At 39.6% G+C, this 23,938-nt stretch overlaps 2 protein-coding genes across 2 annotated transcripts; one reads left to right on the top strand and one right to left on the bottom strand.

The window, feature by feature from the left end:
* Positions 1 to 9: 9 nt before the first annotated feature.
* LOC115003886 (uncharacterized) lies at positions 10 to 20,476 on the bottom strand. Its single transcript, XM_029425828.1, has 14 exons — positions 20,421 to 20,476; positions 19,959 to 19,978; positions 19,731 to 19,795; positions 18,902 to 18,983; positions 12,377 to 12,479; positions 12,169 to 12,220; positions 10,015 to 11,308; positions 9,162 to 9,261; positions 8,500 to 8,611; positions 3,468 to 3,671; positions 1,768 to 1,872; positions 1,538 to 1,622; positions 1,084 to 1,204; positions 10 to 414 (listed from the first exon to the last, which is right to left on the bottom strand). The coding sequence occupies exons 1-14, from the start codon at positions 20,474 to 20,476 to the stop codon at positions 237 to 239; spliced, it is 2,577 nt and encodes an 858-aa protein (XP_029281688.1). The 3' UTR covers positions 10 to 236.
* Positions 14,165 to 17,068, top strand: gpr31 (G protein-coupled receptor 31). Its single transcript, XM_029462832.1, has 2 exons — positions 14,165 to 14,951; positions 15,983 to 17,068. Exons 1-2 carry the CDS (start codon positions 14,403 to 14,405, stop codon positions 16,442 to 16,444), a joined length of 1,011 nt encoding a protein of 336 aa, XP_029318692.1. The 5' UTR covers positions 14,165 to 14,402; the 3' UTR covers positions 16,445 to 17,068.
* Positions 20,477 to 23,938: the final 3,462 nt, after the last annotated feature.

Here is a 23,938-nt window from a genome sequence, read left to right as displayed (position 1 = left end):
GGGACTGAGTTTCACTCTTTGCTGAGAATTTGAGTTTCTTTTAGTCTTATTTGCGCAGGTTTAGCAGCAACACTGTTGTGTGATTTCACCCCTCAGTGTTGAAAAGTGGTCATAATTATATTGAATCATTGTCGTGTGATATCGCTGCTCATTCCAATAAATAACGAATGACTTACTTGCTACAAAGTTAAAACTCTACTCTACTATAAGTATTTCCTCCTCACACGACGCTCACGTCAGATGGTAACTTTGTCCTTTTCCTTGGTGCGTACTCGGCCTGATGCGTACTTGGTTTCCTGTCGTCCGTCGGGGTAGATGGTCTTAACTGTCCCATCAGGATACTCCCTCCTCTTGTACTGGGAAGTGTGGACTTCTCTCTGACCGTTGGGGAAATCGACCGTCTTCTCACCCGACCTGGAAGAGACGCAGAACGAACAATGAAGACGTTACTGCTTTCAGGCTCTGATTGGGGTAATGAGGTAGCCAACGTCAGACAATCGCTCATATTCTGCTTTTGTCTTCCCTTTAATCAATATTCACTGAAATACAGACGATCCTTCAGTTTGGAACGACCTACTCGCATCACAAGCAACAAATTCTGTATATTGTTATTAAAAACAAACATCTGAAAAGGACTTTAACTAGCAAAGATTTATAATCACTCAACTAGCAAACATAAACTTCTATGTAAATTGTACATTTCTATTAATTGTGTATCACTGCTTTATCTGGAAACTTTGATAAATGATGCAATCTTTGTTTTTATCCCGTATGTTAATTATTGTTAATTAGTTTCTCCATAAGCCCTACTAACTTCTTGTTCTAACTTTTCCTTAATGTCTTTAATGTGCTAAACAGAGACTTGGGTTTGAACATTTGACACAGAGTACAGAAGAAGATGCTGTTGCTGTAGAATGAGAGGATTTCCATGAAGTCACCTCGTGGTGTACTAATATGGTTTATTTATTTATGGGGATACTTGTTCGCTGCCACTTTAAGACGGCTAGTCTTCCTGGGTTTCCACTGGCTTCATGAGCCTGCAGACACTCTGAAGCTGAGATAAAGCGGTGACTTCAGACTCACGGTGAGAGCAGAACGACGGTGCCATCGGAGAAGATCGTCCTCTCGCTGCCGTCAGGCTCCAAATACTTGATGGTCTGGTCTGGAAATAAGATCTCTCTCTTCCCCCCGGGGTGTCGCTTCTCTGTGACAGAAGGACACGTGTTCATAAACGAGTGTGTGAACTAACCAACAGTAGTAAGATGAAGGTTCGAACTGTCGTCAGTTTATCTATAAAGATAATATGTATGATAGACGTATATATCGACAGGACTCTGGGTGCTTATGGGAAACACTTTCACCTCAAATGTGTACAACGAGGTTTAGTAGGACTCAAAATGTTCTTTGTGTATCTTTTATATCTAACAACAAAAAGAGGCTAAACAGCTATAAAGTCTGTGTCTTGCTCCAATGTAGACGAGGTGGTGGGGCCCATTGTCTCGTGCACAGCAGCCCCCCCCCCCCCCCCCCCCCTTACCGATCTGCTTGTTGGGGAAGTGAAGGACCTCCAGACCAGTCGGGTGGACGGTCTGTGTCGTCTGTGATCCAGCATAGTAATACAGCTGAAACACAAACGCACTTGATGTTAGAGATCATATGAAAAGATGAAGACATTAATATTTACATTGTTTGAGGCCAATGTGGCGCAAAAATACAACCATGGAGACAAATAATATGAAGTGTTTAAACACACGTAAAGGAGCTCACCACTTTCCCATCTTCCAAAATGTGTTTGATGTCTCCGTTGAAGAACGTGAACGTTTTCGTCTTCTGGTCTGCAGAAGTCACTTTCCGTCTCACCAGGCTGCAGCCCTGAGAGAATAATAATAATAATAATAATAATAATAATAACAATAATAATAATAAGCTTTATCTGTAGAGCACCTTTCACACAAGAATTGCAGCACAAAGTGCTTCACAGAAAAAACATAACAATTAGTACAATATTAGACAGAATAAGAGCATTTACAGAACAATAATCACAGTGTTGATGTAAATGAGTGAGAAGTAGCATTAAAAATAGTATAAAATAGCAAAATTAAAATATTATAAAATAGAGTTAAAATAACATAAAATAGCAGAATTAAAATATAAAATAGCAGAATTAAAATAATAGAAAATAGCAGAATTCACAGCAAAACATAACAATTAGTACAAGATTAGACAGAATAAGAGCATTTACAGTACAATAATCACAGTGTTGATGTAAATGAGTCTGAAGTACCATTATAGAAATAGTATAAAAATAGCAGAATTAAAATAGTATAAAATAACATTGGAAATCATGCCTAGTTTCCGTATCTGTGCCGTACTTGAATAAAGAAATAATCGGTATAAAATTGTCAACATGGTGGTTAAGAGTCATCCAGTTTATGGTGAATTAAACACATTTTTTGTTTGATTTCTCTTTTTTGGAATTATTTGAGGAAATTTCACATCTCTAATAGGGAACATTTTATTTAATACGATTATTTCTATGAAATATTTTCTTTGTTTTCCCTGAAAGAGCTTCAATCCTTGATTTATTAATTGTTTCCACACAAGGTTATAACTCTTTACTTTGTGAAGGTAAAATCAGGTCTGTGCAGCGACACAACTGGCACAGGAGCAGATCCACTTGCACTGCATAAACATTTGATGAGGTTAGTCAGCGCCTTGACGCCACCCTTTGTCCGTCTTCATAAATTATTGCCGGGTGCTTAAAGACCACTTAACGGCGTATTATATGCTGGAATAATATGATACCACTAGATTTACACAGCAGTGAAGCTAAATGCACTAATAGGCCGGGAGCTTTAAGTGTTTAACTGAACGAAAACAATTGCATAGAAGAAGCATTAAAAATGTAAAAGGTATTAAGGGAAGAGTTGTGTTACTTGGCGCTCGATGCCTTGACTACTTATATTACAAGTTTTATATATTATTATTATTATACAAATATTGAAACTTTCCACCCCAGTGTTCGCCAAACACACCTCGATCATATCGATGGAAAATTCAAAACAAAAGAACAATTCAATCCGAATAAAACAAACAAAACACAGATAAAAACATTGTTCTCCGATCATCCATCTCATATTCCTTCAATGTGTTGTTTTTAAAAATGCGTTTGAACCTGTAAAATGTTCTGAGTTATTATTTCCTCACTACAGTTTGACTGTAACATCATGATAAGTGTTTATTTCAACATAAAAATTCCTCTCAGGTCACGTTGACTCGCTCATTTGAAACAGTTTTTGGACACTATTAGGTAATAATAGATTTCTTCTTTATAATAAAACACGCACGAGATATTGCAATGTCTGCTTTAAATAAAATATATTGAAATTCACCATAAATTGAACTGAAAAACTGGATAACATGGGGGAGATTGTGACTTCAAGAGGAGACCAGACGGTGTATCTTACCTCTGTCCGTCCCTCCTGGTCGTGAGCGTGTGTGTGTGCAGTACACCGTCCGGCCACCAGGCGGCACTGTGGCGCATCTGTGAGTTTCTTCATCAACTCAGAGTTTTCTCTGATCAGCTCATCCAGCTGGTGTCGAACTTCGGACCAATCACTCTCTCTCTGCTTGAACTGCTGCTGAAGGGTCTCCATCTGCTGCCTGAGGGCCTACACACACACACACACACACACACACACACAAACACACACACACACGTAGCACACCGTTTGTGACTCATGTGTTGACCTGAAGACGTGGGAGTATGTTTGTAAATGTTTGTTTAGCGCAACGCTGTGTTTTCCAGCTCTGCATCACACCTGATGAACAGTCTCCCTCAGGAAACAGGAAATACCTTCAAGCTGATTAAAGTCAAAACGAAAGTAAAAACTGGGATGTGTCATCGGAAAACCCAACCGGTGCTCAGCACGTCATTATGCAACACCTTCGTCTTATTCACCACTAAGGTTTGGGACAAGATGCAAAATTAAAGAAATTATCTCTATATTATATCAAAACTTACATTTTGAGGGAAAAAGCTATATATGCTCGTTAAATAGTTTAACGTCATCATAGTTCTAGAAAATATCCTCAAAATGTTATGCCGACAATTTATTTACTTGCAGTTCTAGTAACTCACTTAATGTCATTTTAATGAAAGATCGTGAAGATATATGTTGCATTGAATTCGTCACCATGATTAAGACATTGCTCCTAACAATGACAAGTGTTCATTCAACTTTATGGTCATGTATTTGCTGTGCTTGTTGTTACACCTGTCCTCATTGATATGAATTAGGTTGACAAAATAATATACACATCTGCCAGTATCACGCAATAACATGAAAACAGTACAACCTTCATGGAGGGAGACGTTATTGCAGGATTGTTGTTGGACTGCATTCGATTCAGCTGCTGATAAACAGAGTCTGGTGCTGGAGTGGAGCTGTGCTGAGATATGAGCGTTCATGAGGCTTTTAGGAAACAGAAACTGTTTTTATATTATCAATAAAAATCATTATTCTTGCACTTTTTAAATTACTTTTTTGTTTCTTAATGTTTCTTTAAGTTCCTTTAAGTTTCTTTATGTTTCTTTATGTTCCTTTAAGTTTCTTTATGTTTCTTTATGTTTCTTTATGTTTCTTTATGTTCCTTTATGTTCCTTTATGTTCCTTTAAGTTTCTTAATGTTCCTTTAAGTTTCTTTATGTTCCTTTATGTTCCTTTATGTTCCTTTAAGTTTCTTTATGTTTCTTTATGTTTCTTTATGTTCCTTTAAGTTTCTTAATGTTTCTTTATGTTTCTTTATGTTCCTTTAAGTTTCTTTATGTTTCTTTATGTTCCTTTATGTTTCTTTATGTTTCTTTATGTTCCTTTAAGTTTCTTTATGTTTCTTTATGTTTCTTTATGTTCCTTTATGTTCCTTTATGTTCCTTTATGTTCCTTTATGTTCCTTTAAGTTTCTTTATGTTTCTTTATGTTTCTTTATGTTCCTTATGTTTCTTTATGTTTCTTTATGTTCCTTTATGTTCCTTTATGTTCCTTTATGTTCCTTTAAGTTTCTTTATGTTCCTTTATGTTCCTTTATGTTCCTTTAAGTTTCTTAATGTTTCTTTATGTTTCTTTATGTTCCTTTAAGTTTCTTTATGTTTCTTAATGTTCCTTTATGTTCCTTTATGTTCCTTTAAGTTTCTTAATGTTTCTTTATGTTTCTTTATGTTCCTTTATGTTTCTTTATGTTTCTTTATGTTCCTTTAAGTTTCTTTATGTTCCTTTATGTTCCTTTATGTTCCTTTAAGTTTCTTAATGTTTCTTTATGTTCCTTTATGTTCCTTTATGTTCCTTTAAGTTTCTTTATGTTTCTTTATGTTCCTTTATGTTCCTTTATGTTCCTTTATGTTTCTTTATGTTCCTTTATGTTCCTTTAAGTTTCTTAATGTTCCTTTATGTTCCTTTAAGTTTCTTTATGTTCCTTTAAGTTTCTTTATGTTTCTTTATGTTCCTTTAAGTTTCTTTATGTTCCTTTATGTTCCTTTAAGTTTCTTTATGTTCCTTTATGTTCCTTTGTTCCTTTAAGTTTCTTAATGTTTCTTTATGTTCCTTTATGTTCCTTTAAGTTTCTTTATGTTCCTTTATGTTCCTTTAAGTTTCTTAATGTTTCTTTATGTTCCTTTATGTTCCTTTATGTTCCTTTAAGTTTCTTTATGTTTCTTTATGTTCCTTTAAGTTTCTTTAAGTTTCTATATGTTTCTTTATGTTTCTTTATGTTTCTTTATGTTCCTTTAAGTTTCTTTATGTTTCTTTATGTTCCTTTAAGTTTCTTTATGTTTCTTTATGTTCCTTTAAGTTTCTTTATGTTTCTTTATGTTCCTTTAAGTTTCTTTATGTTTCTTTATGTTTCTTTATGTTCCTTTATGTTTCTTTATGTTTCTTTATGTTCCTTTAAGTTTCTTTATGTTCCTTTAAGTTTCTTTAAGTTTCTATATGTTTCTTCATGTTTCTTTATGTTTCTTTATGTTTCTTTATGTTCCTTTAAGTTTCTTTATGTTCCTTTAAGTTTCTTTAAGTTTCTATATGTTTCTTTATGTTTCTTTATGTTTCTTTATGTTTCTTAATGTTCCTTTATGTTTCTTTATGTTTCTATATGTTTCTTTATGTTTCTTTATGTTTCTTTATGTTCTTTTATGTTTTTTTATGTTTCTTTGTGTTTCTTTATGTTTCTTTATGTTTCTTTATGTTTCTTAATGTTTCTTTAAGTTTCTATATGTTTCTTTATGTTTCTATATGTTTCTTTATGTTTCTATATGTTTCTTTATGTTTCTATATGTTTCTTTATGTTTCTATATGTTTCTTTATGTTCTTTTATGTTTTTTTATGTTTCTTTGTGTTTCTTTATGTTCTTTTATGTTTTTTTATGTTTCTTTATGTTTTTTTATGTTTCTTTGTGTTTCTTTATGTTTCTTTAAGTTTCTATATGTTTCTTTATGTTTCTTTATGTTTCTTTATGTTTCTTTAAGTTTCTATATGTTTCTTTATGTTTCTTTATGTTCTTTTATGTTTTTTTTATGTTTCTTTGTGTTTCTTTATGTTCCTTTAAGTTTCTTTATGTTTCTTTATGTTTCTTTATGTTCCTTTAAGTTTCTTTATGTTTCTTTATGTTCCTTTATGTTTCTTTATGTTTCTTAATGTTTCTTTATGTTCCTTTATGTTTCTATCCTGTATTCCTGTGTCTCTCGATGCGTCTTATAAGCTGTAGGATGTCTGCATTTCTCTTGGGATCAGTAGAGTATCTATTATCTGAGAGAACAAGCTCTACACGTTCCCGATCGGCCAAGAATCACCAGCAGATGTTGCTTTGCAATTCAGAATAATATGACATTATAAAATGTAAAAGAGGAGATAATAACATTTGAACATTTGCATCCCTCTGAGCTCCTGGGAAACACGTAGTTTCTCACTCTTCACAAAAAGCAATGTTTGCACAGTGTCGGTAAGTCAAATAAAAGCAGCTTTCCCCACGCCTCCTGTCCTTAAGGTTTCAAAGCTGCAATAATGACGTCTCCTGTATGGCAAGCAGGAGACCGACTTTAGAACAACAGGGAGAAACTTGTCCAGGAAAATCATCAAAATGAAATGCACAATAATTATCACCTTCTAAGTTTTGCAGGTAAATTGAACATTAGTGAGATTCCTTTATGTTTCTTTATGTTTCTTTAAGTTTCTTTATGTTCCTTTATGTTCCTTTATGTTTCTTTAAGTTTCTTTATGTTCCTTTATGTTTCTTTATGTTCCTTTATGTTTCTTTATGTTTCTTTATGTTCCTTTATGTTTCTTTATGTTTCTTTATGTTCCTTTATGTTCCTTTATGTTTCTTTATGTTCCTTTATGTTCCTTTATGTTCCTTTATGTTCCTTTAAGTTTCTTTATGTTCCTTTATGTTCCTTTATGTTTCTTTATGTTTCTTTATGTTCCTTTATGTTTCTTTATGTTCCTTTATGTTTCTTTATGTTCCTTTATGTTCCTTTATGTTTCTTTAAGTTTCTTTATGTTTCTTTATGTTCCTTTATGTTCCTTTATGTTCCTTTAAGTTTCTTTAAGTTTCTTTATGTTCCTTTATGTTCCTTTATGTTCCTTTATGTTCCTTTATGTTCCTTTAAGTTTCTTTATGTTCCTTTATGTTCCTTTATGTTCCTTTATGTTCCTTTAAGTTTCTTTATGTTCCTTTATGTTCCTTTATGTTCCTTTATGTTCCTTTAAGTTTCTTTATGTTCCTTTATGTTCCTTTATGTTCCTTTATGTTCCTTTATGTTCCTTTATGTTTCTTTATGTTCCTTTAAGTTTCTTTAAGTTTCTTTATGTTTCCCAGGTCATTTCCCAGCAGCACCCTTCTCCACTTTCATGGGCAACCTCTGCAACAATCTTGTTGTCGAGTGCAAGTTTCACATTTACTTCAGACTTTGTGTCCTTGTATTTAAAGGCAACGCTGAGTAGAGCCATTAAAGAGCTCGCTAGCTACTAAATGCATACGACAATGCAACACCGGTGCTACCAGTTCTGCAACATACACGCTGTACAGTAGGTGTGGGCGGTATTCATGGCTTCAGGGAATACTGGAGCTTTTCAGAAATGAAAGTCAGTAACTTATTATGGAGACATGGCTCTGACACAGAGAAGGGTTACTCAGCCATTTCACAAGGACATATGTGCAGCTTAGCGGGAGAGGTGGTGTTGTGAAACAGCTCAATGATGTCATGAGAAACACCGAAGCAGTTATAGTTGCCAAATATCGTTGCTGATTGAAGAATGTGTAATCTTATTATTCTTCTGTGTTGCTGCAGCCTGTACAGTAGATCCAGTGCTGCTGGTTTATGTCGTGTTACTGTTGTGTCCTAATCAGCGTCTCTTTTAAATGAGACCTCAATGACATTAATTGTGTAAATAAAAGGAAAAACTGTTTTTTAAACTCGTCTACTGAAAGTTTCTCCTCCCAATAACCGACCTGGACTTCAGTGGTTTGCAGTTTGTGCAGACTTTGTTGATTTCTCACGTCCGGACTCTCGTCTCCCCGTCCGCAGCCTCTCTTCAGCTCATCGGTCTCATCCTCTCTTTCTCTGCATATAAACAGAGCAACTTAGGAAACAAGCAGAACATTATAAGAGTTCATTTAGTGTGTTAGCATGCTAACGTGTGCTGTTCACAGAGCACAAAGTACAGCTGAGACTGATGGGAAAATGTTATTTTTGCAGGTATCATAAAGTATTGCCCTTATGATGGCATCAACACAGTTAACTATTATTGTAATAGTTAAACAGAGTCTGTCAGGGACTACAGTCTAAAGAAAACTTCATCCTCCCTTAATCTCATTATGATCTTCTAAAACTGTTTTTTGTTTTTTGCGAGTGGCGGCATTTTGTATATCATTTGAATAACATGTGATGTGCGTGCCATCTGCAGAAGGAAAGAAAAGATATGACGATAAAAGAGAAAGGAAGCTTCATCGAGCATTACGCTGAACTGATAAAAGGACACCAACATCCTTCCTGGGCCCAAGCAGGGCTGCTCAGATGTCAGATTGTTGATCAGGTGATAATTTAGTGCAGTAGGTTTAGAAAATAATTCCATTTCGCATGCGATCAGAAAATACCACAAGCTGCTTCTTACCTGAGAAATCCGCTCGATGTTTGTGCCGCTTCTGCAACATGTGGAGCGTCAGGTTTCCTTTCTGATGTCAGTGATTGAAGCTTCAACGTGTTCTGACGCCCTGAACAAAAGACAGCTTCAAGAATTATGACTTAGAGAATTGTTCTCTCCCATTGCTTACATTAAAAGTGAATCATTATATTAAAAACTCCAGAAAAACTCTAATGCGCCCTGCTGTAATGTATCGGGCACTTGGCGCATGGTGCATGGTGATAGAGCCCTGTGTACATATAGTAAAATACAGAATACAATATATGCAAACTGTCATAAAGAGAACTGGATCCTGGAGGGAAGAACTTGTTTTTTGTTTGTTGAAAACAATTACGATTTTAAGATGCAGATGGGTTTAAAACCAGAACTAAATATATGTTAAATCGGGCCTTAAAGCGGCAACAGGCAAATGTTTTTGCTTTAACTCATCATTGTGATTATGTTGATTGCACAATGTAACGGATAAAGAATAATAACACCATCAGTTTGGAATTCTGTCGCCTCCCAAGAGAACAAAGGCTCCATTTACAAAACCGAGCAGAGGGAAATAAAATGTTGTGTCCAGTGTTGCCAAATCTTTTCCAATGACAGTAGTATTACTGGCATTCAACAGATGACGTCATCGCACATTCATTTGCATAAAGCTCTGTGGTTGGTCACCGCTTGCAGGAGAGCGGTGTACTGCGATTACTGAGCAGCATTGCAAGAATTACAATATAATATATTTAGATATATTTCTTGTTTTTCCCCTGATGGTCTGAATAAGTCGCTAAACTTGTGGCTAGTTGTAGGCTGAAATATGTGAAATAAATATCAGAATCACCCTGAGTTTGATGGTCTGTGCTAGAGCTGCAGGAAGAGGATTGTTGCTGAGGGTCTAATCCAGATCCAACACTCCTCTCGTGTTTCTGGATCCCCGGGAACATCCATCCCTCCTCAGCCTCGCTGGCGTAGTCGTCCCCTGACAGGTTAAAGTGTGAACCGTGGAGGCCGAGGCAGGGAGGAGGGGATGGGAGCTTGGGAAAGTGGTGACACTGGGAGGGTGATCTATCTTCATCCTGACTGCCACCACCAGTAGTGCTTCTTGCGGTGGAGTGCGTGGGAAATGAATTCAGAGGTGTCGGGACTCGACTTGTGTTGTTTGGCGCACAAAGACAAAATGCTGTTGTTGTAGCTTGTTTCTGACCTTTGGCCCAGTTTGAGCCTTCGCTGCTTCCTGGCCTTGACTTGCTGCACTGGCAGAGATGGAAATGTGTTTTTGTTTCATCGCAGACTGTGGATAGAGTTTCCATGTTAGAGCTTGAGACGCTCTCCATGTGGTCGTTCTCAAAACTAACAATAACTTCCTGATTTCTCCAGGCCCCAGGGGAAACTCTGTTGTCCGTCAAAGCGCTGGCATGTTGCTGTGTCCAGACATGTGTGTTGCTCTGCTGCGGGGATTCTTCCCAACGACCCTCCGAGGTGGCAGAACATGAGCTCACGCACGTACTTCTATGAGGTGCTGTGACTTCAAACGGGCCTTTAATCTCGTCTTCTCGGTGCCTCACCCTTTTCTCTGTGAAAGACTTGCTAACAGAGGGCGTCGGCTCAGACAGTAATTGATTAATTCTGCATTTTGACTCTCTGGAATGAGGGTCATAAGCTTTCACAACTTTCTCATCTCCGTCTGTTGTAATCTGTTTTACTTGGATAGGCAGAGTTTCACGTTGGAGCATGAGAGGAGTGTTGACGTAGGCTTGTTCTTGGCTCTGGACCCGGGGAAATACTTGGTTGGTTTGATTCTCCCTCTGGCTGCACTCGGGTGTCTGAGGATTATATGGACCAACGCAAACGTCTTGTAAAGTCTCCAACTTTCGGCTATGCTCGGGCTGAAAGGTTAAAGACTGGAAGGTTTCCAGTTGCGTTCCTTCGTCTTTAAAGACTGTAGATGAGGCGGAGGAGCGCCTCTGGAGGCCAGAGGTTAACTTCCTGCTGGGCTGCTGCAGGCTGAGGGAAGCCCTCCCCTGGAGCTCCGGCTGATCAGTGACCTTCAAATTATTTCTGTCCATCCAGGAAGCGCCCTCATCCTCCCACAAGAAGTAACGTTTCTCTGCCAACCTCATCATCCCACTGAGAGTCTGAAGAACAGAGATTGAACAAAAATAATGTTCACATTGACATTTAATAGAATGTATTCTAGTTTGTGTTCATTTGGGTGGTTTTTGCCAATGAAAGGTTGCAATCTAATGGATCCTCCAATTAATATGATTTGGGATTAAAAGGGCGATAGTATAATACTCGACACACAATGCCGGGATAATTATATGAAAACAAATGGCAGACAAAATGACCTTTCAGTTCAATACACTTCATTAATTCATATTATTATTATTTGGTCATAGCTCTGTGATGAAAGCCGAATAAAAGTCTGTTGAAATATGAGTGAATACTTTTTCATGTTTTATATAACGTTATCCAAAATAATTGTATGTTTTGGACGTTTATGCCACCAAAATGCTACAATGAACTTTCTTTAACTGAAAACACTGTGAAAGGGTTCGAATTGGAAGATGATAACACAGTGGTAGCGACCTGTCAATCACAAGGTAGCCCCGCCCTAAAGTACACCCTGCTTCATTTACTCTAAATGGGAACAACATTTACTAAATGAACATCATGTTGTGTTGCAGAAGACTTGAAACTAGAGATTGAGACATTAAACTCATCAGGAAAATGTTTACTCATAGACTTCTATACAACCGGACTTCTTTTTGCATCCAGTGGAGTCGCCCCCTGCTGGATGTTAGAGAGAATGCAGCTTTAAGGCTCTTCCGTACTGGCTTCACTTTTCAGAACTGGAGGTATCTTATTTTATATATGTGAGACTTTGCGATTTGTTGTTTATTATGTACCTTCCAGGTGGTGTCTAATCTGCCAATTGTCCTACAGTACAGGACACAATGCCACAGTAACTGTACATATTAGTTATGCAATATACCTGCAGCTGACTCGGCTCAGAGATCTCATGCACCTTCAGCTCTTCTCCAACCCTGACGACAGAAAAGAGAAAAAACACTTTAATTATATTTGGAAAATAAGGAAAATAATATACCAAATAATATCAAAGCACAGTTAAGTTCTGCTGTAAAGTGGTTTACTAGTAACATCACAAAATCCTCCAGAGCTGCAGGCCGGCTGTCCTGTACCTGTGTTCAGGGTGAGCAGGCCGGATGTTCCTCCCTCCAGAGGGACGGCCTGGGTCCTGCTCTCCATCTTCGGGTACAGTCTGATCCGTCCCTGTGGTGGTATCTATGCATGAAGATATAAATGCATCAGAGTGGGAAAGTTTAACATCAGGTATATTAATGCAGATGAGAAAAGAGTGAATCTGCAGGACAGGAGGCGAAGGAAAGCTTGACCGTGTGCAGGCTGGAAGGTATGTGAGTGCCAAACATCTCAGCCTCCTGTGAGAAAGTATGGATGACAGTGAGAAAACTCTGCACGGCTGTGAGTTATTGCAGCAGGTACAGCTTTACAGTAAGTGTTACTGGAGTCACAGGTTGGCTTGACAAACTGAGAACAGTAGTGTGATTGTTAATCTGTCTGACAGGCTTCACACTTTCCTCTGATGCTGCAGAGATACGCTTCACAATAAACACGCCATGATCACATTCGGTTAATAATCGCAACAAAACAAACTAAAGTCGTGGAGCTTGGAACAACCTACGCTCTACACTTGAGAATGTTACAGTGCAATCAATGAATCATAACATGGAAAGCACAATATTAATACTTCCCACAATAAAAGCGATGGTGTTAATATATACGACATGAAATTGCCCTCCTATCAATCCTGGTCGTAAAACTAATCCTCCACGGCTGCAGGCTTGCTGCGCAGGAGCCACAAAGCGTTCACATTACACCCTGATGCTCTGCAGAGCTGACTGAGTAAGCAGAGGAGGTCAAGGGTCAGAAAAGGTACTCATCTCACGAATCTAAGACGGGAGATTAAATCAAACATTCACTCAGTATAAATATAAACTCATAAATCATCTGTAGCAATGAAGCCGTAAAACCATTTATTGTATGTAACTGTGTTCATTGCTTTGACGTTTCGTGTCCTCGTCTTAGTTTATTAAAGGCGGCTTTTAGATCATGCATCAGATATGGGAAGAGGTCACGTCCTCCTCACATCGCCACAACAGGTTTGTGAGCTGTCTAGACTTGTCGCTGAAGCCGAGAAGGAGTTTGAAGCATGCAGAGGTCGAGGCATGCAGAGTTGACTGTGAGGCCCGAAGCTGATCCTTCCTCCTCCCTTAGGACGCAACATTCCGTGCAAGCCTATTGACTTTTCCTTACATAGTAGAAAACATTGACAGCAGCACTATGTCCATCTCCTCCTGCCTTCACGTACACACATCATTAATTCCCAGGGATCCACATCTGCGTACTCTAAGGAGAAAATTCCCTCTAAATATCCCTCTTTAGCATTTTTAGCATCTGTGGAGGAGGCGCAAAGAGAGGGGACACGCTCGCAAGCTGTCATTCAGCAGCTTCTGGGATTTACTGAATCCTCAGAGTCGCAGAAAATGGTTAATTCTCACAGTTTGTGGCAGGAAATAGAAGCACTTTGCAAAAAGTTAACATGTTTTCATAACGTTTTTCTCATACGACTGGCTGCCTGTCACAACTCATATCAGCTGGAGCGATTAGTATCTGTTTCGATCTAGGGCTTGTCTGGGCTTCACACGGCATGCAGACTTTTACCAAATGTTAACACTAAAAGAAATGCTACCACCTTTGTGATGAGTTAGGCGTTTAACAAGTCTTATGTTCCTGTTAAGAAGCAGAGCTTGGGTTCTATGTGTTTAGTGCTACAGGCTGGTCGTAGCCCTTGTAACTGGTCCTGCGGTGGAGAAGCAGCTGGTGACTCACCTCCTCAGGCTTCAGTATAAGGCGGAGCTACGAGCACAGAGCTGAACTGCAACCAAACTCAAAGAATCTGTCAACCATTTGCTCTGCACACTGAGAGAATCCCTTCCAGACTCTCGCAGAACAGGACGTTTTAACCTGAATTACTTTGCAAACCGGAGAAACCCCTCGAGGACTGACAGAAGAATAGGAGGATTAACACTGAAGGTGTTGAGGAAACTTGTTTGGCGAGTTTTTCTTCATCTTGTTTGCAGAAAAGACCCCTTTCTCACTCCCTGGCAAGTGTGTTTGACTGTTCAAATGGCAAACGGCACTGTTTACCAGAGCATCGAGGACTGCCTGGCCACAAACACGGCTCTGTATAAATTCTATGCAGCCGTCATGATTGTGATTTTCATCCTGGCTCTGCCTCTGAATGCATCCGTCCTCCACCTCTTCATATTCAAGCTGAAGTTCTGGAAATCCAACACCAATAACGTTTTCCTTTTCAACCTGGTGTTGGCTGACATCCTCCTGCTCTTCTGTTTGCCCATAAAGGCGTACAACTTCATCCACGGAGAGAGGAGGAGTGACAACGACAAAGTTTGTAAAGCTATGCTCTTCATGTTGTTTTTAAACCGAGGAGCCAGCATCGCCTTCCTGGCAGTGACTTCCATCGATCGATACTTTAACGTGGTACACCCTGGTCGAAAGAATCTACTGCGAGCCCTGAAGAAGTCTCCCCAGATCTCGATCCTCATCTGGCTGCTTCTGCTGCCTCTCACTATCCCCACCATGCTCAAGAACTTTGACTGCTGCAACAGCCACAGCCAGAACCCCGATGAAAGTAAACAAGATGCTTTGGTGAAGGTAAAGTGTCACGATGCATCTCAATTCCATTTGTTTGTTATTGGTAGGTTTGTTCACCATCAGTCCCAAAAGAATCGGGTGTAGTGCACGAGGTTAGTGACATGCCAAGTGGAAAATAACAAATTCCAACTGGGAAATGATTGTGCAGCAGTGTGTGTGTGTGTGTGTGTGTGTGTGTGTGTGTGTGTGTGTGTCATGTGTTTCTGTCAGTTGTAACAATGTGGCAACGCTGTGCTGAGCGAGCACGTTTTGATGTCATCACATCAGAAGCTGCGTCACTTGTGCAATACACAGTTATTGTGTAGAAACAGTTACTCAGCAAAACAGAGAGGAGCGTGTTACATCTGTGTGATGAAGGTGACGAGAGGCTTCATCACTAACGCGGGTTCATCTCCTTCAACAGCTCAGATACAGCCGTGTTGCAGAGATAGATCTGCACACAGACGTGGTGTTAAATCTGGACTGTGTCAGACTGCACCACACATGACAGGAGCACAGTGCGCGCTGAAACCAAGTTAATATTGTCAAACAATCGGAGGAGATGCCATTTATTTTAGATTTATCACACGTTATATATAATTATGTGTTTGTGTACAGTAGACATCGTGTTTATGGCCTTTTAGTTTGTGTTTAAATAGTTTGAAGTGACTTTAATTCATGGTTATATATTTCTTACTGTTATAAATTCTACATACACCTGTTCACAGTTCAAAAGTAAAGTTAGTAGACTTAGTGCTTAATTTGAGTACAATTTTAAAGAATATTTCCATTTTATTTCACTATATTTGTGAATTATTGTACTTTTTAGGGCTGCAACTATCTATTAATCTGCTGATTGTTTTCTAGATTAATCGTCTTTAAAAGTCTTGTTTTATCAGTTTATTGTGATATAAAAACAGAGAAAAGCATTTCACTGATAAAACTTAAATATATATAGAAACATGAACTATATTTAGAAGAGCGGAGAAGAAGAGTTCGTTGTTGATTGTTGTACAAGACGATTAAACTGATTTCTTCCTCTCTGGTTTCAGGACGTGGTGGACAGTTTGCGAGAAGTGGTTTTCTTTACTCAGATTCTGATCCCGTTCATCATCCTGGTCTACTGCACGGTGCACATCGTCAACCGCCTCAGGAAGAAAACAGTCGGCGATAGGACCAAGCTGAAGAGAGCCGTCTTCCTGGTGACCTCCGTCATGGTGGTGTTCTCCGTCTGCTTCCTCCCCTGCACCATAGCCAGGATGATTCTGCTGATCGCCCGGGTCCAAGAGTGGCGCGAGTCCTTTCAGGATAAAGCGGCGGTGGCGTTTGACGGCCTCATGGTGCTCTCCTACATGGACTGTCTGCTGGATCCGCTGGTCTACTGCTTCTGCAGCACCAAGTTTAAAGGGCTCTATCTCTCCACTTATTTCCCTTTCTTACTGAAAGGCGATCAAGTGCCGACAGAAAGCTCAATGGGAAACTCCACGCTGCCTCCGCGCAATAATGTCATTTGAAATGGTGACACCTGCACAACCCTAAAGGATTACTACCTGAGACTGACAGTGTGCCCCGAACAAATGTACTTCTGAAAGAGGACTGAAGGTAGTGCGCTGTGAAGACAAGATATAGATATTATTTAAGTTTCTATTCAAGCTTAAACTATAAATATGTAAATATGAAGATGTGTGTCATGTGGTGCTCAGTACTGTAGCAGCGACTCTGCTTCTAGAAGATATTAACGCTGGTGGATTTGGTCAAACATGAGGTTTGTTTTAGGGGGGATCCCCGTCAGCCAAAGTATGCACATCTGTTTTCCTGTTAGCCTTTGGACGGCGAGTACTTGTGACGATAAAAAGTGTTAGAAGAAGAATCTTATCCGTCAAAATGAGACCCATCTCGCACAAGCTTAATGTAAGCTCACAGTCGAAGCAGCTTTAGTGTTGAAGGCCGTCATGTGACTGTGTGACTGCGTGACTGCGTGTAACTGAGGCCGTGGTGGAAATAAGACTCGACCCTGATGGTCCAGACAGGAAGCTGATCCTTAACAGTCATGTATGTGGAGAGAAGTGGGATGAAATGTGCTGTACATACTTTCTTATAATAAAGTGTAAATGCTCACCATCCACTGGTTATTTAAAGATGCAGCCTGCTCTCATTCCCACACGACTGCTTTGTCGAATATCTTCAGAGGGAAATGTTTGTTTTTGTTTGTATTTACAGTTGTTGCATTTAAAACATAAAACAAACTTCAGTTTAAATATGTTTCTACTCAACGTCCGCGCAGGGAGGCGACCGGGTGATGGAAGCACTTTAACTCACAAGACCTTTTGGGAAAACGTTGACCTATTTTAACTTAAGGTATGTAAACTAAGTTAAGTTAAACCATAAACTTGTGCTGCCTTTTATGTTTTTACATGGATTCAAGCTTAATCCCTGTAAGTGAGAGAGCAGTGTAGCTTCATGGGAACATCGTGTTAAAGATCATCTCACTCTGAGAACCAGGAAAATCCCATGTTTCCAGGAACACACTTCACAAGTGAATGATTTACAGAACAAACAATACTCAGACTTATTCACAGAATTCCCATAAGTCACCTGGGCGGTCACCTTGATGACGTCATCAACAGTAATAGTGCATGTCCGTTACTCACTGTCTGGATATAAATAGATGGCTTGCTCATCACAGCTGGTGATTCTGGGTGCATCACAAGTGAAACCATTGCTTTGTATCCGTCACAGCATTGTGTGAGACACAATGAGACATTTGTGCTGTGGAACATTGTGCAACTTACTAAACTTTAACTCATCATAAAATCTAATTAGTGAGGAAAACTCTCTTTGTGCGTCTGATGGAGAAAGAGGGGAAGAAGATAAATGCCTCCATCGACACGGGAACACGTGCTGACAATCATTGCTGCGTACACAACTGGTTTGCACACGGGACTATGTGCAGTGAGGTCACTGAGCACTGTGACCTTAAAGACACCGTGCCGTGTCAGTGCTGATGTATGTTCAGTGTGTGTGTGTCACTCCTTCTTGTACACATATTGACAAAGTATATATCTATAAAGCATATCTGTAAACGTGCAGTGTTTGCATCACACAAGCAGGACATGAGCTCTTTTAGTAACATCTCTCATTTATTGCCACTAATTGTAAAACTAACAACCCCCCCCCCATGTACCAGGCGAGACATGCATCATCAGGTGTTCATGAGCGCTGATGACACTGCTGCTGTTGACGTTTCCTATGATACGGCTGCTCAAAAGGATTTCAGGGTTATACGACCCCGTAAGACAGATTGAGTGAAATAAGTAATGATAATAATATGTTACTGTGTCACCGTGGTAACAGAAAGAAATGTTTAACAGAGCAGGAAATTCACACGTTGACATTTTAAAGTGAGCTTTTCCTCGTGGCGTTGCGTAACACTCTCACCGCTGTAACATGTGAATGTGTAAATATATTGTCGCCTGAAGGTGACACTTTGATCTGGAGTAAATGCATTTAAGGTTCTGTCTCTAACGGCCCGTCAGGTGTTTAGACGGCGTCACGCAAACATTCCCATGAAGAGCAGCGGTGAGTCAATATGCATTTAAGCAATCTGGAAACTTCTGTCCCGGGAAAAGGAGCGGGTGTGGTTTTGACTCCTGTTGAGTCACAAGTGGCACGCCGCCCTTATGACCGATCACAATGAACAACAAAGCACGATCTAACGTTAGCGCGCTTTAATCTCCTCGCTCCAAAACATGTCAAATAAGCTTAAAGATGATCTTAATCATTATTATATAAATGAATGTGAAGTAAAACCTCAGCAGGAGTGAAAGTGAAGACACTTTAAAGCACCGACGTGAAGAATTGTTTAAATGTTAACTCTCAAGTTGGAGCCGTAGCTCTTCTAACCCTACACATAACAGGACCAGACATGTTAGTGTGAAGCACCGGGTCTGATGGGAGTTCTTACTTCTTACCGGGGCTGTGACGTGTGGCGACAGGACCATCCTCGGGCCTCCTTCCCTCTGATGGAGGAGAGGACCCTGGGAACACTGGGGGCTGGATGGACGGGACAGGGATAGAAAGGGAAGCATGTGAGGGGAAGCTAAAGAGTTATGAGAGCTGGAATTATTACACTGCCAAACAAACTATGTAGGAACATATTAAATGATATAAAAGGTGTTCCACGTGTATAAAGTATGACCGTACCTAGATCAGAGGACAAATACACCCCCAACATTTGCTGCTGTTTTAACATTTGTTTAAAGAAGTCTCAGAGTTCATCATGAAGCTGGAGTGCAGAGCTTTTGTCTCCCCCCTCTGGCAGTGAGAGTCATTACACAAACACTGTCGATGCCACTCATGCCTGCAGGTGAGCTCGCCCCGTCTGTGTTTGTCCTCCTTCCTCCTACTAAATGTATTTCTAATCTGGAGACACTTGGATTTTACGACACACTCCTCGCGGTCTCTCCCTCCTTCCTGCACCACTCCAGGGTACTGAGAAATACAGAGAGCTTTCCCCGTCGTCAGCATTGTCCTGCACTCCAGCTTTAAAGGGGGACATAGTGTGCAATGTGCAATGGCTTTCCAACGTAGATATGGGCCCAGGTGTGTCTATAGATGTGCTCACTTCACATGCACAACACTGACGCAAAGGTTTCATCTACCACAGCTGGTGAGCTGAGTGGACCCAACTTTCTTTACAACATATTTTCAGTAACGTGTAGAAGGTCGAGTGACCGAGACTTCATCTATTTAACGGAGTCCTGATCAGAGGAAGCACTTTAGCTCTCGTACACTACCTACTTTCTCTGAGCTCATGATCCAGTGCAGGAGCACACAGGCAGGAAACATCAGACCTTCCAGAGAGACTGAGACGGAGATAAAGAGAGAAGCAGATTAGAATGTCAAATAACACGTTCAAGTTCCACGAGGTGTGTGTGGGAGACCAAACCACCGGCCAAATGCTTCCTGGCATTGACACATGCAGGCAGATATATAACACACCGAGTGCAGCCAAAGTAAACAACTGACTGTCGTCGTCATTACTGGTGCTGTAAAACGAAAGGTGGATAATTACAGAGGCCTACTCCATACGTACACACGTACATCTTTTTAAAAGCTTTGTGTTTTCGTCTACACACAAGGTTAAGGACCTTTTGCAAAACTCCTTCCAGCGAGGAGACTTTCAGAAACTCAGTTTGTGTGCATCATTTCATGCAATGGAGGATGTTGGTCTTCCCCTGAATTGAGGAATGGAGGCGTCAGACCCCACTGCAACATCTCCAGTTTGGACGAGATCTGTGTCTGTGTGTCTGTGTTGTGTGTGTGTGTGTGTGTGTGTGTCTGAACACGGGGCGCACGCTATGCAGGTACATCAATGCAAGATACCTCAGTTCTCCTTTCAACATGGACTAATCCGTCTTTCACAGCAGTTGCACAAGGTGGAGTGTGATATTGTGAGGATGTAAAGCACGTTTCCATCCTACAACTCACCGAACTGCAACGTTCAGTCCGGACTGCATTGGAATCACTCTGATATTCTCTGCCATGCTTCAGACTCTTTTTCCCAAATCCTGCAACATTTATTTAAGAGAGATTTTATTTAAATATTTATTTAATTGACACAACTTCTCCCTCATTCTGCTGTGAACTGAAACAAACAGAATCAGGACAGAGCAGCTCTCATATTGGTCAAAAAAACCAAAAAGGATTAAGGGTCTGAATACGCTCTAAGTGTGTGAAGATGAGTTGAAGCCGTGTGAACTGGAGTTTGTCCTCCATAAGGCCGAGCGACATGATCACAATATGCTCAAGGATTCTTCATGACATTGACGTCACAATGCAGAAAACAAACAGTTAATAAAGTAAACAGCAGAACACTGAATGAGGCTAAATCACCATGTTGTGGTGAAATGCAAATGAAAGCATCGTTTGTACAGAGGATGCACAAACACATAGTATAATCCTACAATATTACACCATTAAAAGCAAATAGCCTTGTTAAATAGTGCAATAATTCACATTTAGTTTGCACTGTGTGTTCGGTGCACTGCAGTGCTGTGTACAGCAGCATAATCCCCCCCCTTGCAGACAATAGAATATATTTTCTCTTATGTTTTCAGATGATTCTCTGCATGCCAAGTGCCTCTCCACACGGTGCTTTCGACTTTAAGATTGCTTATCTATAATATGCATCTGTTTTAGCACTTCCTTTTTTTTCTGCGTTGACACGTTAATTCCCCGTGCACATAATACACAGAAGTCTATCTTGTGTTCTCTCAATGTATTGGCATATTTGAGTGTTTGTTATCTTTCTAGCTTTAGAAGGAGTTTTCGGATCAGAGGTGTGTGATTGGAATCGTCCGTACTTTGGAACGGTACACAACATTTCCGTGGGCAGAAAAGCCATGTTGCAATGCATATTAAAAATGGGCTATTGTGGTCAGAGGTGCAACCGACCCGATGTCTAAATGCACCGTCGTGTTTAGACATGTGTCCTGTTGCAGAAGTTATGCGGCTCTTTGGTGCAATATTACGTCAAGTCTGGGACAGAGCGTGACAAAGTGTCACCCGTCTGTCACGCTCCACCAGACTTCACTTGCAGGAAAGTGAAGTCTGGTAGTTTACGTTTGCAATGATCGTGTTTATCTTATCAGGTCCGTGTTGTTAGTGCGTGAACACAGGAGCGCAGGGGTCCACGCTTCAAAGGCTTTTTATTGTTATTTATTCTTTTTATTTATAACTCATTGTGTGACATCATCCCTGTGAATCATAATAAGAATTGTAATGCATGTAGTTTGTGTGTTAATATTAAATGTGCAGTACCAACATGCATCTTGTCCCCGTGAGAACTTCATTTCTTTCCCACTCCTCTCGTCACAACACCTGGGAATACATCTAGACATGTGCAGGCATGATGGTTTCGATAGAATTTCACAAGAATTCCCCCCCCCCCCGAAAAAAACACCTTGAACCTTGAGTTTCTAGTTTATCACCTTCTGCGTAACACAGAAACTTTGTGCATGTCACCTTCTCTTATCGCGGGTCTATCTGTGTCGCCACAGGCTTTTTGAGATGCATCTTCCATGCCATGCTTCTGTTCCAGCTAAGCCCCCTCTCTTTAAACCCCACCTCCAGCTGACAACTAATTCTTCCTCTTTGTAAGATCGGTAGCAGCTTCGTATAAAAAGGGTTAACAGGCTCAACGACAGACAGGGTGTTTCCTCCTCTCTGTGTTTTCAGTATTTCAGTTCATGCTGCGCTTACGGTGCATGTTTCCTCAGTATGTTTTTGGCACGCCGGCCGAGTCTTGACAGAGCTCCACACTCACTGTAAGGCTCTCAGAAGGGTGCTGTTGAATTTGACGGATCACAGCGAGAAGGGGAACCGGAGCCTGAGGAGTGAAGAGGCAGCTACAACCACCTTCAAAGCCAAAGGACTTAACCTTCCTGGAAACACCTTTAACCCATATCCTTCCTATTGCGATAGCATTGCATAAAACAGGGATACTTTGACAGCAATTTCTTCTACTGTTAGTGCTACCTCAATGACTCCTGTGTACCCACAACAAAACATGTCTACAAATCGAACGATTGACCACTGCAAAGCACCCAACTCAGTCACATATGAAACCCTCTCCTGGGTGATGATTGGAGAGTTCGTGCTGGGTCTGCCTCTCAACCTGTCGGTCCTCTACATCTTCATCTTCAGGTAGGAGGAAACTCAATCTCTCTATTATTAACTGTTTACTTATTTTCTGAAAGGACTCAAAAGTTAAATCTAGATGAGGGTGGTCAGAGAGAAGAGAGGGGAAAACGTTTAAAACCTTGTTTGTGTTATTCATCAGCTGGGAGTCAGCTGGGAATTTCCTGGCATTTAGACTCTCGAGTGATTCAAACCTTGATATCACAAGAAAGTCAATGAGGTCACACGGGGAGAGCAAAGACAAATCCAGGTGACTTTGACCTGTTACTATTAGAACTTTCTATAACCTGGAGGACTGACGGTTTTCTCAAAGAAAGCTGAATTATGCCAATAATATATATTTATATATAAATAAAGATAGAGAAATCAAGAAGTGAAAATATATATAGATATAGAGGGATAGAATTGAATAATGAAGTGAAAGAGAGAGGAGAGATATTGAAATAATAGGTGTAAATTAGAGTATATTTAAATATATTGAAAGATATGTAGAGATATATATATTAAGGATAGTTAAAAAGATATATAAATATATGTATAAGATATATGGTAAATTTAAATATATTTAAATATATGAGATATGATATTTAAATATATTTAAAATATATATATAGATTTAAATATATATATTATTATTTTTTATTATTTTTTTTTTATATATAATATATTAAAAGAAATTATATTTCAAGTTGTTCTTGATTCATGACTGATATGATACATTTTCACATTCGGTAGTTTCATGTTAGCAAGGAAAGAAATCCTAATCGATGCCAGACTCCAGTGAAGGACAGGGGGGGGGGGGGACAGTGGTCACATCCTGTTTAGATTCTAATTTGTTGGCAAAATCTGTTTATTAACGTTTGCATTTCTGCAATGAAAAACGTGTTTCTGATGTGGGTACTTTAAGTTGTTTAGGATTCATGCAACTCATTTTAAATCAACCGTGCAGAAGTGCAGAAGCAGCACGCAGCATGCTCCCAATACACTTTACAATTACAAAGAACCAAACGGAAGAAAACACAACATTGAATGTAATATAACAATAAAAACATTAATGTTAAAAAGGTTATGGAAACTAAGAAACTATTTGAAATGCAGTGGTAATCCGAACATCCATTGCAAACTTTTAACCCAGTTAAATTCATGGAGTGTATTTTAAAGACGATGAGCCGTGTGTGTGCTGATCTTGAGATAACCTGATAAACTGCTGTAGAACATATTGTGCCGAGAGTATCTGTGTGGCTGTTTTCTTTGGCACCGATGAAATATACAGCGGCACTTCTGAGATAAGAAATACACTTTAAATA

The sequence above is a fragment of the Cottoperca gobio genome, chromosome 24 (genome assembly GCF_900634415.1).
Source record: "Cottoperca gobio chromosome 24, fCotGob3.1, whole genome shotgun sequence".
Classification (NCBI taxonomy): domain Eukaryota; kingdom Metazoa; phylum Chordata; class Actinopteri; order Perciformes; family Bovichtidae; genus Cottoperca; species Cottoperca gobio.
Note: the sequence above shows the minus strand (reverse complement) of the source record. Positions and strands in the feature narration are given on the sequence as shown.